The sequence below is a fragment of the Alligator mississippiensis genome, chromosome 2 (genome assembly GCF_030867095.1).
Source record: "Alligator mississippiensis isolate rAllMis1 chromosome 2, rAllMis1, whole genome shotgun sequence".
NCBI classification, from domain to species: domain Eukaryota; kingdom Metazoa; phylum Chordata; order Crocodylia; family Alligatoridae; genus Alligator; species Alligator mississippiensis.
The window spans coordinates 188,597,751-188,621,709 of NC_081825.1; the positions used below are offsets into that span (position 1 = coordinate 188,597,751).

General features: G+C 45.5%; 1 protein-coding gene across 1 annotated transcript in view; it reads left to right on the forward strand.

The window, feature by feature from the left end:
• The window catches only part of TSPAN32 (tetraspanin 32), an 80,649-nt gene that overhangs the window by 9,740 nt on the left and 46,950 nt on the right, over positions 1 to 23,959 (forward strand). The window contains exons 2-4 of the mRNA XM_019476635.2: positions 1,070 to 1,184; positions 6,191 to 6,288; positions 22,709 to 22,780. Of these exons, the coding sequence (XP_019332180.1) occupies positions 1,070 to 1,184; positions 6,191 to 6,288; positions 22,709 to 22,780 (285 nt within the window). The remainder of the gene's footprint in view (positions 1 to 1,069; positions 1,185 to 6,190; positions 6,289 to 22,708; positions 22,781 to 23,959) is intronic.

Consider the following 23,959-nt stretch of genomic DNA (forward strand, 5'->3'; position numbering starts at 1 on the left):
CTGGAGGTTCTTGGCTACAGGGTTTTGCTCCGCCACTCGGGCAGACTGACTGATAGATTTTGAGTCAGGAATGGATTTACCCCATGGCCAGATCAGTATGGATGAAGGGTGAGGGCGGTTACCCTCCTCTGTTGTGGGAGACATAGCCTTCTACCCAGGATCTTTTGATAATATATTGACAGCATTTCACAGAAGCAGGACATAAGGGACCCACAGCAGCCAGCTTTACCTGTGGCAGGTCAGAGTGTTAATTCTGCATTGTAAGGATTGACGGTAAGTCTTATGTAGAGTTTAGATTGTGGAGCGTATAGGATGGCTTGGATAGGGATGATCCTGCTGCAGGGAGAGGGTTAAACTAGGTTCCTCTGGAGGTCCCTTTCAGCCCTTCTCTATGATTTTGTGATAGGACCACACAGTGCCTAAAACACAGGTGGTGATAGAGCCATCACACTACCACTGACAGAGCTAAAACAATAATAGCTATGGTAAATTCTAGAGGACAAAAGGGGTCATGTAAATGGAGGCTTGGGCTGCAGGGTAAGATTTCTCTTTTTGTACCACCTTTTCCTCAGTAAAGATAGCAACACAGTCTCTGAAACACTGCAAATCTACACTTAAAGAGTGGAGGGGAGAGCACAGACCAAACTAGGATGATTTTTGAAGCTACAACAAATTTGGTAGCTGTACGTTACAAAAACTGGTACAACATGAATGTGTTGCTAGACAAAACAGTAAAGGCTTAGCTCCTTTTTTTTTCCCAGTGATCTAAATTTCTTTTTTTGCAGAGGTGAAGGCAGTGAGTGCATGCTTTTATAGGCAGCCATTATAAGAATAACCTTTTGGGGGCCTTTCCTGTGCAAAGTGTCCATGGAGTGGTCTTTACATGGGAGTTTTAAGTGTATGCTGTATTTGAATCACTTTAGTTTCCCTTTGCTTATGAAGCTGAGCATCTGAATGAGCTGTGTATCTCTTATGACCTGCTGTAGTTGCGCTTGCTAATTGTAAATGGTTTTAATTTTTTCATTTTTTAGTACATTCACCTTGTTCTGTTGTTTGTTTTTTTGTTTAGCTCCTGGGATTCTCACTTGCCATATTGACCACACTCACTCACTTTGGGGCTCCTTTCACCATAATCAGTGGTGTCTCTTATAATGCTAATCCCTATAGAATCATCCACAATGCAGGTAAGTAATTGTTTCTATCCCAACTCAGATGGCTTGTGAGGGCCAAGATCTTTGCATCGTTGTAAAATTAGGGTGCAGTGATAGGAAATTCAGAGATTTTGCATCAAACAAGTTCCTGACTGATAGTATAAAGGTATCAAAGCAATAGTCGTAGCATGGTGTGGAACACTAATCATGATGCTTTAATGCTGCTGGTTGTGCTTCACCATACTTCAAACAAAATGTCACATGCTTCAGACAAACCATGAAGAAAAAATAAACATTGGTATATAAGGAAACACAAACATAGGAAAGGGGCTGAGAGATTATGAATGGAAGGCAGGGGCCTGGAGGAAGAGAGATTTGATAGGACCACACAACAGTGCATTGTTGTGATGTGCTTTAAAAATGAGTGGGGATAGGAGTTAGGCCCTGATTCAGTAAGAGTCATGCATCATTCAGTGCATAGGAGATTCACTCACAGTGGAACTACTCCACTTCTACATCTGGATTCAGTTCTCAAATTCCAGCAGAACTTCAGTTCCATGTTACTGTTAGCTGTTTCCCCATCCCCATTGACTACCACAAAGATGATGAGTATAAACTGCTGCTGATGGTCAGACAAGCTGCAGGCTAAAGAATAGATGGTTGCATTCAGTATCTCCTTACCTGCAGTGTTGCCCAAATTTATACTGGCACAACTGAACATGTAATTGTCATGTAACAAGAGCACAAACTGTATGTCCCCAACCCTTCATTCCCTGTATAATGTGTAGTGAATTGTAAGTTTAGCTTTAATGCACCAGGTTGAGAAAATGGAAGGGAATCAAATAAGAAAGAGTCTAATAGAGGAAAGGAGGCAGAACACACCCATGTAAAAGAAGCTGGAGAAATGGAGCAAGAGAAGAAAGGCAGACAAATTCCTCTTTTCTGGCACAGGGACCCTGATCATTCACAGCAAGGTTTGCTTTCTGTCTTTGCTGAATTCAAGCATTGACAAGACCAGGTAGCAAAGGGAGCGATCCAAGCTTCTGAACTCACAGAGGGAAAAAATGGATAAAAATAAGGCAGGAGTAGAAGTGAGAAGAGCCTGGGCATTACAGTTCTCCCTTGCTTTATCCATTATGGCTGCTGGAATGATGCCTATCCATTTCTCACTCTGAGGTGGCTACTTTTGGAGCCTGAGCAAGCTGGGTGACTGCTCCCAGACTCCAGTTTAACATTTCAGGGGGTATACCTAAAGCCTCTTTCCTTTCAGACATGCAGCATTAGGGCCTTGTTACACATTGCTCTTTGAGCTGCTCAAATGTTGATCAATGTTAGTGCTAGCTTGAATTTGGAGCAGCCACACCTTAAGGCTAAAAATTGTCTCAGTCTCCCACCTACACAACTGTGACTTGCCACTAGAGGGCTGGCAAGCAGGGGCCTGACGAGGAGCTATAGCTATGAGCTGCTACTAGAGAGCTGGTGAGCCAAGACAGGCTTCTTTTCCTGCTTTAGATGGGGTGGGGTGGAGCTGAGAGGTGGGTTGGGGAGGCAAGGAACATGAAGTTGGGAGGCTGAGAATTAAGGGATGAGGGTGAGTAATGAAATGGGAGGTGGAAAGGAAATGGGGATGGGGGAGGGTGGTAAAATGAAGGAAGTCAGCCACTGAAGGATAAAATAAAAAGAAGTAAAAATAGATATATAAGAGGAAGTAAATTAAAGAAAGTCTCGCGTTTTAATAAATTGGAATTTGGGATTGGGGTGTGGGGTGGGGTGCTGGGCATACTGCCCACAGTACCTTGGGAGTGGGAGCAGTGAGGAAAGGCACTTTTTGGGGAGCCCCTGCCCCTGGAAGGAACCCTTAGCTTATAAGGACTCAGTCTGGCCCCCCACCTTGTTCCTGCTTCCCTAGACCCCGCTCCTGGATCTATCCATGCCCTGTGCCCTGAGTAGCTGGCATGTGCTCTGCAGGCTGTTTGCCCAAGTTTGCACCCCTGGGGATGGAAAGGTCACATCCCTGGAGGTGGGAGCAGGAGTTGGCTTGCTGCCAGAACAACCCCCTGGGCAGTAGAGTTCAGGGAGCGGGAAGTTTGTCGACACAGAACAGGAGGGTCGGGGAGCTGACGCTGCATCCTGGGATCCTGAAGGACTGCAGCTTGGGTGGCTCAGCTGTGGGGAGTGGCCACAAATTAATTGAACATGACAGCTGGGTAACACCCGAGATAAACGTGCCCAGAAGTGGCATAACTTTAAACTGCTTAAAGTGTGCTTAAAACTAGTTTCAGGTGTTAATGTGTGGACAATCTAAGGGTTAAGAGCTCCAGGAGCCACCTAAAATGTAATGTGCAACAAGGCTCTTGGTCTACTGCATTGTTAGTCCCAAGTGCTGAGTTAAAGAGCTTTTAGCATCAATACACTCCGTAACCCCTTACCCCCAGTATCACTTAGAACTCTGTTCTGGCCAGGAAGTCAGGAGTGAGTGTTGTACGAGATTAGTAGTGAATACGTGCTTGAGGCTGCGTTCTGGAACACGTGCACTTGTTTAGCACTGTTAAGATTCAGCAGGATTTTTATCTGAGGGCAGAGATCCCTGAAAAGGTAACTTTTAACATTTTGGGTAAAATAACAAGGTAGCATGAAGTATTTCCCGGATACTCAGTTCAGCATGAGCTCTGGGAGAAAAGGGAAGTGTGCACAGGTGTATGTATATAGTCTTTCAGGATAGACAAGCTATACAAAGATGAAGAGTCCTGAATAAGTTGAAAGGCATTTGAATCATCTTGCATCCTATGCTGTTTTTTATCTGGCCCTTTCTTATACTGATTGAGAAGGCTGAGCACATGCCCCACTGCTTCATGCCCACCAACAGGTAGTTATATTGAAGTCTTTCAGAACTGCTCATTGGCATGAAGGTTCCTCCTATCTTTAACTGTTTGTGGAATCAGGGCCTTAGACAACAAGCTTTTGGGAACAGAACCAGCCTCTTTATTTTACTTCTCCTGTACAATGTAGACCAGGAATGCTAAACATATGCCTGCAGGCAGATCTGGCCCCACAGAGCCAGGTCACCCAGCTCACAGCCTTGAGAGTAGAACCTTCCTGTAGCTGCAGCCAAGTGCCTGAGAGACCTGTAGAACTGGAGTTGCAGCAGCACCATGGGAAGAGGCCTGACCCCATGGCTTGTTCTTACAGTGCCAGCCAAATGCTTGAGATGCTGGGCCTCTTCCTAGTAGGTCCCAGACTAGAAGGGCACAATCCAGCCAAGGGGGATTGTGCTGCACCGTTCATCCAGCCTGTGGGGCCAGACCAGTTTGACACCACTGCTATAGAGAGATGGGCCTTGGGCAATGCCTTCATATAGCTAATAAAGTATGGTCATACAGGACTGTTTGTATTGCAGTATATGAATGTCAATTCCCCCCCACTTCCCACTGTACAGAGGACAATCGCCTACTTTTCCTCATCTGTAGTTAGAAGTTTAGAGACTAACTCCATTTAAACTCTTGCTCTGCTGAACTTATTCTGTTCCTTTGTCTTACGGTTTTGTCTGGTCATAGAATTATGTTGCCACCTTTAAGATCTTCAGCAGGTTTGGGGGCAGGATGGGGACTCTTTGGGCCAAGTTGCACGTTACACTGAACCCATACTCAATCTGTGCATGTTAAGTGGTGTTAAAGTTAGACTGTGCTCTAAGCAGTTACATGTTAAAGGTTTTTACTGTTTCTTGCCTGCACAGGTCTGCCTTGCCACCAAACGTCTGGCAAGCAGGGGCATGGCTAGGATACCTGGGCTCTATCCTTGCTCTACATTGGTGGGGGGAGGGTGGGAGCAAAGCATCCTGGGGTGCTAGAGGACTACTAATTGCTTGTTTTATCTCTGGAGCAAACTGAAGTTACCCTAACATGAGCTAGGTAGCACGGCCCAGAGTTAACCCTCACCTGAACTGGCATAACTCTGAGACGCTTAGAGGGCACTTAGCACAAGTTAACAAACTTTAATGTGTGGATGCTCACATTTGAGGTGCTCTTAGTACAGTCCAAGTTAAGTGTCAAACTCCTCTGGCCCTGCAGCCTGGATGTGAATCTCTGGACTGGTCTGCAGGCCAGATCCAGGCATTGTGTGGGTTGGACCCAGCACTGCCTGTGAGCTGGGGCTGGCATGGGGCACATACTATATGCAGCACCCCACTGGATTGGCCCTGAGTTCTAACTCTGGGGCCAGTCAGGATCAGGCCACAGACCATCTGCATGCACCAGAGCCAACATGCAAGGCCATCTGGTGGGGCATCGCATGCAGCATGCCCCTTGTGCCATGGGCAGCACCTGCAGCACCAGATCCAGCCTGTTCACAACAGGCAGCACAAGCCCTGACACAGAGCCAGCACACGGTGCATGTACTGCACAGGCTGAATCCAATGCCATGGGCACTGCTCGCAGTGAGATCATGAGATGTACACTGCATGCAGCACCCTGCCAGACAGCCTTTCACACTGGCTCCAGCATGGCTTGATTTGAACTGGCCCCAAAACCAGTGCACAGAGTTAGTCCAACACAGGCTTCATATGTAGATCACACCTTGAACTAACCCCCTGTGCCATGAGTAGTGCCCACAGCACTGGGTCCAGCTCACGTGCCAGACCAGCTCTGCATGTAGCCTGCAGGGTCTATGCAAGACCCATGGGCTGGATCATGTGGCTCTGCGTGTCAGATCCAGCCCACGAGCCATGTGTTTGACACCCCTGGACTAAGTGTAATGTGTAATTTCCCCCTTCTAATACTTTGTAGTGTAAGGGAGCTTATACTAGCTACCAAAGATCCTAGCTCCATGGTGTTCCCAAGCCCCCATCCTAATGTCCTGGGGACCCAAACCTTGAAGTTTCTGGTCACCTGGGGTCCCTAAGGAAGCTCTTCTGAAGCCTTTGGTCATAAAGTTGGCTAGTCCAAGGGAGTTGAGCATGAGATGAACTGGAACTTGCCAGCAGAGAACTCCTGAGGGCAGCTTGTCATAGCTTGTGGAAACATCAATGTGTACCTTCCCTCCAGTGTTTTACAGCGGGATGTGTCTGAGCATGATTCTGTTCCTCGCAGCCCTGCTGAGTTTCATTGCCACAGTAAAAGAATCGGAGTGTCTCATGGCAATGGTAAGTGCATGGATAGCCTGGCATGGATGGGCAGGGGGGTAGTTTTTTCTATTTCTGTGACAAATGGGAGGGGGCAGGGGGAGCATTGATGAAAGGAAAAGGCTCTGTTTGTATCCAACCTGCTCCCCACACTTGGCTTATGACGGTTGCATGTGGCATTTGTAATGTTTTTCTTTGTAACCCAAAAATATGTGGGGCAGGGGGAAAGGCAGCCAAACCCAAATGCTGAGTTATTACACACATCATGCCACAATGGGATAGAAGTCACCTGCTGTGTCAAAAGGCACACTGTGTCTGACCTATCAAATCAACTACCTCTGGTTGCATCTATGAAGTGGAATCTTTCCAGAGGTACTGTGTATACGCTACAGCCCTCTGACTGAGGTCAAGGGAGAGGCCAATTTGCCAAAACAATTAGGACAATCATCATTCCTGATTTATTTTCTCTTGTAGTTTCAACATGGTTTTGTGGGGAGACCTTAACAGCATCTTTGGTTTATCTGATACTGAAGTCAGAGGTCTGTCTGTGTGACAGCAAACCTAACTCCACCTCAATGAAGCTTACTATAAATGTTTATAAAGATTATTATTAGCTTGGAAAATACAGTGGTGGTTGCCCACATTTTGACTGAATTACCAGCCTCAGCAGTAAGTAGTCTTTCTTTTAGACTAAGAACAGGTGTCACATTTGTCCTGGGAGAAATCATTGCCTCCTGGGACAAAGCACAATTGTTCATACATCCACATCCATTGTCCCAGGACAAACATCCAAAAGATTTACAGGATTAGAAGTGCTAACATTTCATTCCAAGACATAGTGAAGGACATCTGAACACTTGTGCTGGGACATAAGTTTGGGCCGAGCAGTAGGGCTGTGCGATGCTTCTGTCTCTTATTCAACTCGACGAAGATTTGGCCCAATTTGGTGGCTGAATCTCCAAATTGAATCAGAGGACCCTTTAATCTCTCCAAATCAAATCGGAACCCTCCGAATCGATTTGGACATAGACACAGCTTTAAATGTTTTTTTCTACATACCTCTAGGTAGCAGGGGCTTGTGAATGCTGTGATGCTGGAGCATATGGAGCATCCTACAGGAGTGTGGGGGGCTGCCCAGTGTACTCAGCAGCAGACCCAGAAGTGGACCAGAAGCACTTCTGTTCCACTTCCAGGTCCACTGGGGAACACACCAGGGGCCCCCCCGCACCTGGCTCAGTGACTGGTGCCTCCTGGGTCTGGGGGGCACCCGGGGTCCCCCTGTAACTGATCGCCGAGCTAGAGGGGCGCTTGGGGGGGGGGGGGGAGAGGGGGTGGCGGTGGCCCTACGTGCTCCCTGGCGGAACTGGAAGTGGACCAGAAGTACTTCAAGTCCACTTCTAGGTTCACCGCCAAGCACATGGAGGGCCTCCCTACACTCATGTGGGATGTGCCATGAGCCCCAGCATTGCAGCAATCACAAGCTGTGCCTGCTACCTCATGGTGTGTAGACACAGCTTTAAAAGCTTTTTCTATGTCCAAATTGCTGATTCTCCAAATCAGCATCAAATCTTCAAATTCAGATTTGGACTAATCGAATCAGGGACAGCGATCCGAATCAACGAATCGAGTCACTGTCCCTCATTTGGGCCGAATCCAAATCAAATAGGGCCCACTTTGCACACCCCTAACAAGCAGCCCACAGTGTACTGCTTTGGCCCCAGTCCTGGCCCCTCTTGAACTTGTTGCCATTGCTCTGGCCCTGATGTCCTCTCCGGGCAGTAATATTCTGTCAAGGCCCAGGTGGCTACCCCATCTATAACTGCTCTGTAGAGTGACTTACCACCCATGTCATGCTTGCCACCTATTCTAGATTAGCATCCATCTATCCATCCACCCTTTGAGGAGACCCTCTGACCCAACCACCACCCACTAAGTCAAGTTCAGACTTCCATCTACCCTTTATCATGGGGCTCCCATCTGCATCTAGTGTCATGAACAAGTGCAGCAGCAACTGAACCATGGAGGAGGTAGTGGATCTCTTGCCAGCTGGGGTAAGATCATGAACTAGCACACACTCTGGTCATACCACTGAAACCAGGTGGCCTATGAACAGATTGCAAAGGAAATGATAGTCCAGGGATGTGACTATGACTGCACCCAGGGAGTTGGGGGAAATTCCTTGGAGCTAATCAGGTGTCATATATATGAGGTGCAACTCTTTTTGTCAAAAAGGCTTCAACCACTTCGCTGAGGGATGTTCAACCCCCTGGCCCATGGGCCAGATCCATTCCCCAGAGCTGTGTCATCTGGCTCACAGGGCTCCCCAAGCATCAAGAAATTTGGTGATAGGGAAGAAGCGGCAGCTCCACTGACAAATTTCTGGACCCACAAGGAGCTCCATAGGCTGGATAACATGGCCTTGTGCAACAGATTTGCATGAGCATGCGACCGGATCAAGGTGGTGTGCAGCTGAGCCATTGTGCAGCCAGATCAGGGCAGAGTGCAGTTGGGGTGACACGCAGTCCCACATTGCAACTCCATGTGGGATTTGACCTGTGGCCAGACCCACTCCACTCTTCTGGCCTGCAGGGCCAGAAGGTTGGGTGCCACAGACTTAGCTTATTGAAAGAAGTGAAACACAATTAAGAGCTGATTTAGGAACAAGGAGGGTGGGAAGGAATGGGAGTGTGGGGCATATATAACTTATTCCTGTTTTTGTTTTTTTTTACTTCAAAATTCAGAAAAAAATTCTTACATCCTGACTTATTAGTTCACTACCTTTTCAACATCAGATACCTAGAGTGAAATCTTTAAAGTCTTGAACCTACAAGCAACTCCAGCTGCTGGGTTGTGGGTGGCCAGGTCTGGGGGTCACCCAGGGTCAGAAGAAGGAAGGAAGTCTGAGTGTAGGGGAGCCAGGAAGTCAGAAGATCTGTCCAGGGAACCAAGTCAGAGATCCAGCAGGTCAGTTAGAGCGCAGGGTGAGGAGGCCAGCTGGGTCAGGTATCTGGGGGATTTAACCAGAGTCAGGTTGGGAAGCCAAAGGGTCAGGCCAAACTCAGGGTCTGTGGGCAAGCTGGATCTGGTAGCCATAGAATCCAAGAGCCAATAGAGGCACAAGCCAAGCGTGAGGCAGCTTGCTTACAAGATTGAGCCTTGTTGCCCAGACACTTCCTCTTCCACATCAGGATTTTTTATATGAAGTGGTAAAGGGTCAGCTGACCCTGGCTGGCCAGTCCAGTTTCAAAGAGTGGGTGGGTGGCTAGGTCTAGTTATCAGGTTCTGACCACCTAGGTCCACCCCAGTGCTCTGTTGAAGAGGTGGCAGACTGGGATGTGTGGTCATGATGGGCAGGCTGAGGCCGCAGATTCAAGGCCATGACCTAACATGTTTTGCCTTCCCCCTGCTCTCTCGACTTATCTCTAGTGTGCTCACATGTCACTTTATCAATTTAATGCTTCTACCAGACAAAGTTCCCATCTGGCTGCTATCTCACATTCAGGTACTCTCATTCCTTCCTTCCACCCTACAATCTATTTCTTGAGAGCTCCAGTTAAGATATAAAAAGAACCTACTCTGCCCAAAACACCTCCATGGTTGCTGCTTTTATCATGTGCTTTAGAGAAAGGAGAAGAACTAGTTTAATAGAGGAGATGGTATTTTGTGCATCTTTTAGCTAAGATGCACAAAATAGCAATGTGCTTTAAAACATTTTTCTAGTGTATTAAATATGATAAAGGATACTTATCAATCAAACAGGAAGCTGTTGTCATTCAAAAAATTTGGGGATGCAGAGCAGGTCTCGAAATAAATATTTGCAACCCTAGCATAGAATCCCCAGCTGTCCAGCCAAGATTTTTTTCAAAGCTGACTAGAAGATTTAGTGAAATAACTCCCATGCATACTAACAGTAGTTGTGTCTCTAAGTCCCCCAGCTGGGTCTGAACATCTCAGCCATAATTTACAGTGGTGTCTCTCTGCTTGCAGTTAACATCCTTGCAGCTGCAGATGAGCGTGTGCGCACCCTCAGGGATTGGGTACACGGCTACTGAAAACATGGCCTGTTTTTTTATTTAGCATCAATTAAGGTTTCAAAGGCAACATGCCATGTTTTTGGGGACAGACTTGCCAACCTCCCCTAGAAAAACAGCTCCCAATAGGCTGCAAATAATATCTTTTTTGCTTCCTCTGAGTTACCCAGTACATCTTGATTTACTTAGTTTTGTCTTTCATATTGGAAGCTCTTCATGGCAAAGGAGTTATTGTCATTTTCTGTCTTTTGCAGTGTCAGTCACATTAACAAACAGTAGCACCTCTTTGTAGCAAAAAGGAAGAGGGAAGATGAGTCATCCTTTCTGTGGCTCTTTGGGCAATGAAGGCTGTTACTGTCTGTGACATGCTCTGAATCTTCCTTTTCAAGAGACTTAAGCCCTATTCCTTGTTTTGACTCCACTTCGGACACTCCGATATACCTACAGGAGGCAAGAAAAGTATGCAAGGCTCTCAGAGAGGGAAGGGGTGGGCTCTGTAGAAGAGGTGGGCTCTATATAATACTTTTTCTCTTGTTATAGCCATTGTATTTTTTAACTCGGTGTAGGGTTGATAATAAAATAGAGGCAGGGAGTCATTGCTTAAGTGGTCAAATTGGTAGGGATGCGATGCTAGGGATGTGATATGTGCTGCAAACCCATCCACATGGGCAGAGGGAGCAATAGTCCTTTGTGCTACAAATTCCTTACTAGGAACAGGCCTTGTGCTACAAATTCCTTACTAGGAACAGGCCAGGCTGGCTTTTGCTACCTGGATCCATGGACAGATCTAGGAATTGGAAAAGGGGGGTATGAGAGATGCCACTGGTGCTGCAGGGGAAGTTACAGCCCTTGCCCCCTGCTCCCCACCACTGCAAACAGATCATGCCACAGCAGCAGCTGCCAGGGACTTTTTGGAGTCCCTGGAGCAGGTAAAACACACCCTCCCCACCACTCTCAGCACCCCCTCCTCTCCCATTCCCCTCTCCAGTAGAGGTTGCCCAGGGGTTTCTTCTGGATGCAAGAAGAAGAAAACCTCCCCACTGTTCCCAGGTGACCCAAGGGCAGAAGAGTCCCACGGCTTCTCCTGCCCTGCTCCAGCCAGGGGCTTTGGTAAGCAGCAATATGGGGTGCCCAGTTTGGCCAGGGACTGCAGCTGCAGTGGGTGGGCCCCCTCTTCCAGTGTCTGCTCCTAGACCATAGGGGACACCTGAGCAGTGAGCAGGGGGCAGAAGTGCCAGGACTGCTGCTGTCCCCAGCTGACCCAGGGGTGGGAGAGCCCCAGAACAGTCCTGCCTCTTCCAGCTGGAGGTTGCAGGGAGTGATTGCATGGGGTACCAGGTTGGTGGCAGTGGTAGTGGAGTGGGTCCCGCCACTGTGTTTCTCTTGCTGGCCTGGCAACTCCCATTGTGGAGAGTAGCAGTATGAAGTGCCAGGCAGGGCTGGGTACAGCAACATCAATGGGTGATTTTCCCCCCCGCCCCAACTTCCAGGTGCTCCTGTTCCCTGCCTGCCCCCCTGGTATCCCCTGTGGTCCAGGAGCAGGTGCTAGAAGTGGGGGTATGACCCACTAATGCCACTGTTCCCAGCCCTGCCCAACACTCCCTACATCTGGAGCCCCCAAGGGAAACACAGTGGATGGGGAGGGAGCAGGGACCAACTACCTGCCACTGTAGCCATCCCAGCTCCCTACAGCCCCTAGCTATAGCAGAGCAGGAGCAGTGCTGGGACTTCCCCTAACCCTGGGTCAACAGTGTGTGGGTCCCCTCTTTCTCACCTGCTCCCCATTCAGTCCCCCAGTGTCTTACTCCAGCCAGGGGCTCCAGCTGTGCCTTGAGCACCACAGGGGACCCAGGCATCTGGGGCTACAGGGAAATAGAGCCACCAGTGTGTAGACTTCACTGTGGAAGGGGGGTGTAACTGTGCTGCTGCACCCGCCTTGGATCCCCTCTTGCCTGGATCTACTATGGGCTGGATGCACACTGAGTTTGGTGGAAGGCAGAAGTAAAGTAAAAATCTGTCCTACACTCATACACTGGGCCAGGATGATATTGCAAGAAAGGAAACCTTGCAGGTTTGCTGGAACTCTCCTTTGACTGGGACATGCAGTGTGTGCTAATCCTCTATTTCCCTGAGATACCACTAGAGTGTGCCAAGTTCTTAAATTAAGAGAGGAGCTGGCTGCAGTGTCAAGAAGAGCAAGGCTGTTTTCATATGCAGGCTTGGCACCATTTTTGCTATTGTTGCCTCCAGTAGTTCGATTAAACACGCTCTCAGACACTGCATTGCACTACTACACCTCTCACCTCCCCATAAAAGCCAGCAAAGGTAGCCTACAAACCAATTTAATGCCATTTATTCTCCAGTAACAAGAGAGCCCTTTCTGTGTTAACCTTGAAAGTTTAAGGTCAGAGCCAGCTGCTTCAGCTCAGTGTCCCCTGACACATTCAACTAATTTGTTCAGTTTCTATACAGAAACTACATTATTACTTTTTCCCTTGCAGTGGTGCCTGCAGACCTTAATGAGTGATCATGACCCCATAATCAAACATATAACAAAGGCAGTTCCTACTCTTCAGAGCACACAGTCTCTAGAGCATACAATAAGCAACAAGGCAAACAGAGAAGGAAGGACAGGAGAACTTGAGACATGACTGTGTAATTTAGCCCTTGTAGTAGTTGACACAGACACACAGAGGTGTCAGCCAAGCCAGGGTCAGGCTCTCAGGAGACGAATAAATTGTGAGTGCTGTTTTATATTCAAGTATGCAGGACCTCACCACTAATAGCTTATTCCTAAGGTACTCTCTCTGAAGAAATGTACTCTTTGACACTGATTTTGAGTAGATATTTCAGAGAGAAAATTCTTTGCTAATCTCTGCAAATTATCAGATAGCTAATCTCCTAAAAGAGGAGGGTTTATGCCAGGAGCGGGCAACTATTTTGGGTGGAGGGCCACTTAATGAGGTTTGGTGAGCTTTCGAGGGCTGCATGGGTAGCCCCATCCCCTGGTCATCATTTTGGGACTGGAAGTCCCACCTCTAACCCCTGACCTTTGCCACTGGACATCCCACCCCTTGCCCCCAGAAATGCTTCTTTTGGGAGAGGGGGGTTGCCATCTTAGAACCAGGAAAAAACCAAATCATACACTGAAAGTCAAACAGATTATAACATATTTTTATTACAAAAAATATTTTTGTCATGATTTGTGTTTGTGTACTGTATATAGAAGGGATTGCATAATAACTCAACATCAATTCTTAGTCTGATATATTGTGTGGGGGGTGGGGGCTTTGTATACAGTGGCAGGGCATGTGCATGTGTGATAGGGTGTGCGCATGTGTGTGATAGGGGATGTGTATATGATAGGGTGGGGGGGTGTGGCTGTGTGTGTGCAGGCATAGGGTATGTTGGGGGGGTTGTGTAAATGTGGGGGGGCTATGGGGTCAGGGTGTGGGTGTATGGCATTTGTGGGGTGTGAGGGAGGGTGGAAGGAGTGGAAGGACTCTCCCCATGGTGCAGCAGTAGGTGGAGGTGCTTGGGGCACTGGTGCCCAGCTCCGGCCGGTGGTGCACATCATGGGGAGGAGCGCAGCTCCTCGCTGAGCTGTGTTCCCTGCACTAGCGTGGGAGGGAATCCCCACATGCTGGAGTGGAGAAACCAGCTGGCTACCAGCACTGAGTGTTAGCACCCGGAGCACCCCCACCTGCAGCTGCTGCTACCACTGCTCCCTGCTGGGGCTGCATGCCATGGTGGGGAGTATAAGGAGGTTCCCCACACCCCCTACCCTCCCTCACACCTACATGCTGCCCACCCAAGCTCCACACTGCCACCGCCCCCCTGGGCACGGGCTTCACACTGCCGCAAGCCCCAGCCCTACAGTCCTACACCTGCCCAGCTGCAGCTCCACCCCAGCCATTTCCCTACCTGGTGCCCGGAGTGTGCAAGAGGGACACGGGGAAGCCTGCAGGAGCAGCCCCACCCAGAAGCTTCTGCTGGCTGGGCAGGGCCTTTCTACCCACGAAGGTGGGAGCAAGGCACAATAGGGTATGTTGGGGAGGGGGGTGTATATGTGGGTGCCTTGCTCCCAGCCTCGAGGGCAGAAGGGCTGGTGGGGCACAATTCATTGGTGGACACTGTGGGTCAGATTTCATAGATTTCATAGACATTAGGGCTGGAAGGGACCTCAGAAGATCATCAAGTCCAGCCCCCTAAATGAAAGTGCCTGGAGGACCAGATGCGGCCTGTGGGCTGTATTTTGCCTGCTCCTGGTTTATGCTTTATTAATGTAGCAATGAACTTTCTTATTATTAATATATATTTCTTAGTCTGACTGAGCTGAATATCTTGTGGCAGTAAGTTCCACAAGTTATGGGCTGTTGATCTTTTCAAGTACTTTTTTGTAAATAACACTTAAAATGTCCCTGTTTTGATGCCTATTATACAGGAAATGGCAAAGAGGTCAGTGTTTAACCTGTACCATTTAGAGGGAGTTGTTGTCATAACTAGGATTAGAACTGGAGACTCCCCACACATTGTCTTGGGCCTCTAAACCAGGCTTCCCTTTCCTGTATTATCATGTAGTTCACAGAGACGCCCACTGTGCAGTCAGTTAGTACTTGCATAACCAAGTACTAAATGACTGCACAGTAACCAGAATTACCATGCAGTAGTCTCCAACACAGTTGCCTGCTGACACTTATGGCGCAATAGCTTGTTACAACTGCGCAATAGCGTCACATCATGGTTTGTGCCTGGCAATGCTAGTGTGCACTGTGCAGTAGTAATGAGCTACTGCACAGTAAGCATCTGGTCAAGATGCACACAGAAAGTCTTAAGCCTGTGGCTTTTTCTTTTTCTTTTTTTTTTTTTTTGTCACATTGATGTACTGGACTTTTTCTTAGGGAGTTATTGATTCTAAAAATCCCTTTCTCTGTAAAATATAGCTTAAGAGGATTTTGTTGTTTAGTCCCCAAGAGGAAGCTGTAGTATGAGTGCTCTTCTACCTGTAAATGTCAAAGGAACTGAATTGGGTTTTGTCTGCTCTAAGGAATATCAGTTTTGTAATAATTGTACTGATAGAGCTAAGAAGACACGACCTCATTTTGTAGGTAAGCTGCATTGGGGCATGTAGGAAGAGTACTGTTCTGGAAGCCAGGAGACTTGGGTCCTAATTTTGTCATGGCCCTTGCCCTGCTGGATAACCATAGATAACTCATTTAATCTTTCAGTACCCCACTTTTCCTTCTCATGTTTGTTTAAAGTGTAAACTTTCTTTTCCAACCTGAGCTGTCTGTCTGTATATGTATACAGTTCCTCCTGTAATGGGGCCTTAATCTTGGTTGTGCTTGTTGGTGCCATGTAATACAAATAATTCAAGGGTAACAGTGACATGACTTTCCCTACTTGGAAACCAGGGAAGTCACATTAACCGAAGCTTCAATTTATGCCAGAGCTGTAATTAGTCATGTTAGTCTGAAGTTGGGCAGAAGGCAGAGCAAAGTAACACCCTGAAGGCTAACTGGTTTAGAGAGGCATCTGACAAAGCAGGCTATTACTTATGAAAACATATGAGAGGCGCTACCCTTCCTCATCTTATACCAGGGGTGGGCAAAATGCGGCCCGGAGGCCAGATGTGGCCCGCCAGGCCATTCTATCTGGCCCATGGGGCCCCTAAAAAATTTAGAAAATTAATATTTATCTGCCTCTGGCTGCCTGTCATGCGGCCCTCGATGGCTTGCTAAAACTCCGTAAGCGGCCCTCTACCCAAAATAATTGCCTGCCCCTGTCTTATACCAACACATATCAACATATCTGCACTGGAGGCTTGCTCTGTTGTAGCTACACTCAATATCCTCAGGGAAGATAAGATCCAAACCAGCTGACACAAATACAGTGAACCCACTCTAGGTCAAGGTGGTGTCCTGACCTTCTCCCAAAGGCTCCTTTTATCATTGGATTAATTTCTAGAGCTATAGACACGATCCCAAGTGACTGGGAATGCATGTTGAGGTCCTGAACCAGTGACCCAAAAGCTGCCAAGACCATGGAGGGAGCTGGGAATGACTATATGCTCACCAGTTGTAGGACATGAGGCTGAAGAGATTCGTAGTTTTTTAGTGATAGACACAGCACAGATTCAAAACATCCTATTGCTCGGAGAGTCTCCTAAACCCTGTTAGAAGCCAAGTGGAAGAGGAAGAAAAAAGTAGCAATCTCTTTACAACTGCTGATATAAAATAATAATCTCTACCTCTAGTAGTGCATGAGACCCTGTGCTAATGTCTTGTCAGACATGTGGAAGAGAGGAACAATAATGAAGAATAGAGTGATATGGCCATCAAAATGATGTAGCTTGAAACTGCAATAGGCTAGAAACACTGCTAGACAAGAACAAGTTTTCAGGACCAGTAAAGGGTTCCAAGGTCTGTTTCTGAGCCAGTGAACAGGAAGAAAAAATCCTCAACCCCTTCATGATCCAACCTAGTTTTTTTCAGTGTATTGGGAATGATGTACCACTGTGGCAGGCCTTTAGCATAAGCTGTTTGCTTTACTGCTCCCCAAAGTATAATTGTAGGCGAATGTGTCAGGGATTCTTAATAGTACAGCAGTGCACTTCAGTGCCTTGCCTATTCTGTTTCTTAAGCTAAGCTAGTGCTTGCATCAATTATGTACCTCACTAAGAAATCAATCTTACCTGGACTGACTTAAAGCTGTGCTGCCTCCCTTGGAAACTGAAGTAGGCAGAACCAGCAGCAAGCAGAATTCTTGTTGTGTTCAGTCAGAGCCATAAAGAGATTTCTCAGACAGTCATTGCCCTTATTAGAGCTGTAGAAAAAGAAAACGAGCATATTATGACTTGGGATGGAAAAATACAGGAATTGTTCTTTTTCTTTTGCGCAAAGTAAGCAAGCAAACTGAAAAACCCAAATGATATAACTGTAGCCTAAATATACCGATGGTTGTCAAGGAATACCCAGCTATAACAGGGGAGGAAGAATGCAAGGATAGGATGAAGCCCCCTACCCATTCCTCTGACTGTGGCCTACTACGTTGAGTCAGTTTTGGGCTATTAGAGCATCCCAAAGGCTATTCTAAAGTATAGTCACTGTCAGTTGCCTCGAGGGACTGCTACTGCAGGTGGGATTTGCTAGGGCACAAAGCTGTAAGGGAAGATTCTGGGAGGCATTCAGTTCAATCAGTGCTACCAAAGGATATGCACTGAATTGAGTGACTTACTTATGACTTGATTCTTCCAAGGTTAGCACAGCCCCTTTATTACTGGTATTACTGGTTTGCATCAGTGATGAGGTACGAAGCAACTGCATTGCAACTGAGGGGCCATTCATTGTATAGGATAAAGTTTCACTACCCTGAAGATGAAGGGATGATGAACTCAAAGGAGGTGGTCAAGTAAAAGGTGAGCAAGAGAGAGGTGGCTAAAAAGACCCACAAGGTAAGGAGTTGGAAGCATTGTTAGGATTCTGCCAAATCTACAGGAGACAAATTGTTCCTTGCAGCAAGAATAGAAACAAAGTAATTCATAAAGGAGTGACTAATGTCTGGTCAATGCCAGCTCTCATTGTAGCTGATTATGCTGCATTTTGCAAGATGCTAGATGTTCTTTATTGCAACAAGTTCACAGAAGTCATCTTAAATCCCTGAACAGGGAAAAAGCAAGTCAACCTTGACTCTTGACATTTTAAATACGACTCATTTTCAAATGTATTCTAATATAATTAAAAAGCTGCACTGTCCTCAAGCCCACTGGCTGGGAAACAAATAGGCAGCCTATAATTCATTTATAAGTACTTCTAGGAGCCATATAATTATATATCATATGTTGGATGCAGGGAGATCTCCCAATAGGGAGTGTATTTCAGTATTTGTATACAAACTGGGTGGAATAAAAGGCCAAGTAGAGCAGACGCTAAAGCGCAAAGAAGTGGGTCAGCTTGCTGGGGGATGCTGAGAAGGGTTTTCAATAACTGGGTACTCTGACATTGGGAAGAGATGGCAAACAATGTAGTTGGGTCAGGCTGGAGAATGGAAACATTTTATGATGAATTTTGCTATTGTTGTTTTCCATTTTCCGGGGTTCAGCTGACCCATTTTGGAGGTTCTTATGGTGTTCATTGAAACTTTTTGTGAAATAACTTTCAAAGTCCTCATCAAAATGTTTTGAAACACTTTTTTCACATGGCTTGTTATGGAAAAGTTCAGTAAAAAAAAAGATATGTTTTATCATAATGTCAGCAATTTTTCATAGATCTTAGGGAGAGAAAACAAAGGCATGAAAAAATTGACCTATTCTAGTGAGTAGTGATCTGATGAGTCTTGAAAATTCACAAAAAAACTTCACCTGCTTTCTAGGTTTCATTTCTGGCCCCAATTCTTTTGCACTTTCTGGACACGAAAATGTCCACCACTAGGCAGTCCAGGCCAGTTGTTGTCCCACCAGTTAGGTACCTAAGCATGATCCTCTTCAATGCTGCTGGAGTTCCTAAAAAAATGTTAATACAAAAACATGTGTGGGACCTCTCTGTTTATCCATGACTTAAGATTAAAGCTTTGTGCCAATGTTCCACAAACGTAAATGCATATATATATATATATATATATATATATGTATGTATTTCAGGGATTCAAAGAGGGTGGAATAGGATTGCAGTTAAGTATCTATGCACAGCTGAGTGCCTAATAGGTGGAATAGGGTCTGGTTCTCAAACGTGCTGCCTGGATGTAGCTGTGGGAACACTATAGAGAATCTTCTGTTTAAAGAGATTACTAATAAAGGGGCAGTATTTTCTTTTGCCCTGTGTCTGAGCTATGATATCATTCCTCTTGCACTCAACCCTGTAATTCTTCTTGTTACTGTTCTTGCAGCAGCTGTCAAAAAGCAAAAGAGATCAGCAGCTGCTGTGATCCCCACCCTTGGTTTTTTCTGGCAGAGAGGCATACGTGTGGGTCCTGGCCAAGTTTTCTTGGACCTCTGTTAAAGAATACAAAGGAATGGAGTTTTTGGTGTCTGGTTCCTGGAAGAGTTACCAAACCTCATTCTTCAAGTGATCTTATCCCATAACTCTTTGTATTGATATGTGATAGAATGTGTATTTGTTCATAGTTATAAGCCTTTGGGGTTTCTTTATAATATTTCATCTACTTATTGGAGTCCAACTAGAAAATCAGTCTGTGATATCAGACAGTCGCTATGGAGAAGATAAAATATTGTCAGTAATAGTGCACATGTTCTACCTTTTCTGCCCATCCCTGGACCAGAAAGGTTCACAGGAAAAATAGACAAATGTTTGTGCAGTATCCACTGGTCAAATTGGCTCCAATTCTAACAAGGGAAATAGAGATGCTGCTTTTTCCTGATATCAGAGGCCACTCCCATTACCACTTTTTACCATATGCAGCCGTACTACACTAGCCAGGCAAGTGAGTGGATAGTTGACATGCATGCACACACTGATGTTGGCAGGTTTAAAATTGAACCTTGTATGACCAATTTAATAAAAATCATGAAACATGACCCCAAGCTTTTCTAGGACTCAGCTATAGATTGCCTTAGTAATAGCCAACCAGACAGCGTTACCTTCAAGCCCATTTTTGGAGTTGCTCCTTAGGGATATGCACCTTTTAAATTGGTCATACAAGAGCTCAGTTTTAAACCTGCCAGTATCAATGTGTGAAGGGAAAATCTATGTGGTAAAGGATTCCAGTCCTACACAAAGTTAATTAAGTGACTTGGAGAGTCTAGCCTGATACTTATAACCTTTTATTTTTACTCATACAGGTAAATCATAAAAACAAATGATGAAAACTCCATGATCTGTTGAAAAATGTTCCTTGGGTTGTAACAAACATGTAAACTGGTTGACTAACCACTGGTAGTTAAATCCATTTACCACAAAAATAAAAAGTATTGATTCTGAAAGAGGAAAAAAACTGCTCCGTTATAGCTATATAGTTTGGGGCTGTTATGCATTCAAGGAAGAATAGTGGCTTGGAAGAGTAGAAAACTCATGGTCTAATAACATTGGATCAGAAGGCTAGAATAAGAAGACAAGACTCAAAGGCTGGACGGAATTTTTTGACAGCTAAAACATTTTAAAATCAACTGGCAAATTATTAAAGGCTAGCTCAGTAATGTCAAGTTGCTGGCTCTAGCAAACTTCAGATCTTAAAGTCTGCAATGTTTATCTTTTTACTTAAATTGGTAACCTGAAATTGAAACTTTTCTTTAGACTCTGGCAGACATTACACTTATGGCACGATTAATTTGTTAATCATGACATATATAGTAACCCTGCCACACATTCAGGCAATTCATGGCATGAGAAAAGGAGACGCGAGCCACAAAAATTTTCCACATTGTGGAACATTAGGTTTCCATCATGTCTTAAATTAAACATGTGGCCAGGTAGAACCCTGCCATTCAGCCCCATGTTGGCTCTATGGTAGGGCTTTAAGCTTACCAGCTGGCAGGGAAGCATCCCTAATCTCCCAGGTCCACAGCATTGCAACTGGGGATAGAGGAGCTTTAGACACGGCATGGGGGAGCTTTAGGTGCCAACAAGTAGGGGGCCCGTGAGCCCAACCGCCAGGTATGGTTTCCAGCCTGTTGACATGGTTGGAGGCCCCCGCACCTGGGCAGGCTAACAGCCACATGGTACAGTTCTGCAAGGGGCTGCACCATATGGTTCTCAGCTTGCCTATATAGAAGGAGGTCTCCAGCTGATGGACTCAGGATAAAATTCGTCATCTCCCAATCACACAATTAAATTAGCATTTCTCAGGGGCCTTGGAATAAACCAGCGGTGATCAACCCCTCAACTATGGGCCAGATCCATCCCACAGAGCTATAATATTTGGCCCATGGGGCTCCCTATGGGTAGGGAAATTTGGTGGCAGGGGAGGAGTGGCAATTAATAATACTACCACTCTGCCCCGGCTACCAAATTACCAAGCACTGCAGATCAGGGCCAGGCCATACCCGCTTCCCCCTACATGGATGGATCAGGGCCAGGCTGCACTCTGCCCCCCTCCAGCCAACCAAATCAGGCCCTGCTGCACTCACAGAATCAGGTCCACAGACATATGGAGCACTGCCCATCTGCCTCACAAGGCAAAAAGTTTGAGCACCACTGGGATAAACAACAAAGAGCATTAAAGACTGTTAGGTATCAATGTGATGATTATGTCACATTGCACACTAGGATGAAAAAATAGTATTTTTCATTTTGATTCAAGTTTCTGCAGAGTGTTCAAAGTTTTTGTCATAAAACAGAAAACTGGTTATTTGGATTTTCAACAATAAATATAATTCCTTCATTTGTTATATACAAAAAGGGCATTTTATCAAAGAAAAATAAGCTTGTAATACTCTAAAAGCAGAAGGGAAAGACTGGGTATGTACTCAACAGATGGACAGCATGCAATCTGCCCTCATCTTGTCATCAGTAGTATAATTTTCAGTCTCTAGATGGAAAAATCAAGACTTTGCCTGTGTTTCTGTGTTTTGAATATAACCAAATAGGCAGAGGTTAACAGTGCAACACTGAGAGCATTCAGAAACACAACGCGCGCACATACACGCGCACACACATGTGTGCACGCACGCACACACGCGTGCGCGCGCACGCACACACAGAGTCCTGTTCTCAGAACAAAACCTCCAAGAATGTATGGACTCCCCTTCTGGTATTAAAGTATTAAAATAGTTCAGGCCAAGGATGTTCAAAATCCAGGAAATTATGTGTAAATTTTCTAAATATTTTCTATTTCAGAGGCAGTTTCTACTCTGATTTTCTCATATGCCATCCTATTACTTCCAGTTGCACTGTGCAGAAAGGCAACTTGGCAGTGTAATTGGTACTTGGTGAGCAACTCTGAAGCGCAAACCAGAATTACATATAGCTCCCTCTTCATAATCTCCGGCTTTCCACTACTAGCAAGACTACATTTTTCTTGTGTTTTTTCTCTCTAAAGTCAGGAGAGAAGCTTTGAACCCTTAAGATGTTTGTATCTCTTATGTAAGAAAGTACCTTCTTGCCTAGTCTCGCATCAGTATCACACTTTTAAAATCTAATTTCTTACCTTCACTTTTTTCCAGGACTGGAATCAAACAGACTAATAACTTTGTAGCACATAGCCTGTTTTTTTGCTAAACACTTTTTAAAGTCACAGTATAATTGGGGGTCCCTGTCAGAATATCTGAAACCTTTGTGTTGCTAACTAATATTTTGAGGGTTGTTTAAGTATGTCAACTATTAACACTACTTATATTAAATCAATACATTACTTGCATTAAAACTAGCATAATTAGCAATGTCTTACTTTGTTTTTGCATAAATATTTTCTGTCCTGAGAAGAAATGCTATAGCTAACGTGTTAATCTCTATCCTCAGGGATTCTTCTGTTTTGCTATTGTATTCTGTGGACTGATACTAGCTGCATTCTGGAGATACAGCAATACAGAGGTAAGGCTTATTTTCTAGGAAAGACCAAGAATTCATCATCATATAGTGACGTGGCAATTACTGCTACTAAAAGTCAAACAGCTGGTGGAAATTAAGCCACCCTTCTAATAGGCTGTGCGTCAAATTCATGTTTTGTAAATTCGGTCAGTGGAATTCAGCTTTTGACTAGGGGGTATACCTTCAGTCTACACTTGAATTTCCACTGGGGCTTTCTGGGGAAAAGTATTAAATTGTTTGTTTGCTTGTATGGTTGAGTGGGGAGGGAGTAGTCCCCCTTTGGGGCAGGGGCTGGGAAGAAAGGATTTGGAAGCAGATTGAAGTGCTGTTAAAATGATCTGAAACAAATTTGCAACCCAAAGCAAAATGAAAGCGAATTGTTTTGCTTCAAGCAGTTTGTTTTTAAAAAAATCAAGGAAACAAAATTTTATACAAAGATGTTTTCCTTTGGAAAACCTTTTTTGTCTTCAATGTGTAATGGAATAACTTTCCACCAGCTCTAATCCCCACTCACGTCAACTGGGAGTTGAGTGCAAAAAACTGAGGACAGATCACAACCAGTGTAGTCTCTGGTATCTGCAGTGCTTTCCAGGTGGTAAACATCCAGTGCATTTATTAAAAAAAATGTCAGCCATGAAGTACCTAAGTGGTGTGTGAGTTGCATGAATGGACCAGGGTTAGTTTTTAGAGCTATTGCTAAAAGTGGTAAAAGGGGCATTCAGGAGAAACAGTGTGACACATGGTAGAAGCGACTCCTTTAAATATACGTATTTGTAACAAATGTGATCTAATACAAATATAACAACACACATCTCCCCACTGCTACAGTGAGGTTAAAACCATCTCTTTCTTACCTGTAACATTCTCCATGAAAGGACTTTTTCAACATTTCCCACAAGTTACCCTGTGGCAAATTCACCTAAAATAATTTCCTGGTAATGACAGAAGGCAGAACAGACAAAGTCTCTGAGGTGCCAGCCTGTCCTGGCTTCTGCTTGATTTCAAACTAATGCAGCTAACTACCTTACTTTTCTTCAGCAATCCCTCACAGTTGAGGATGGTTGTCTTCCATGATTGTCTTATCTGTGTGTCCAAAGATGTCTGATGAGGCCTGTCTGGGATTGACAGGCTCTACTGGAACTTGGACATGTGTTTCTGTGTGGGGTGGGTGGCACTGGATTC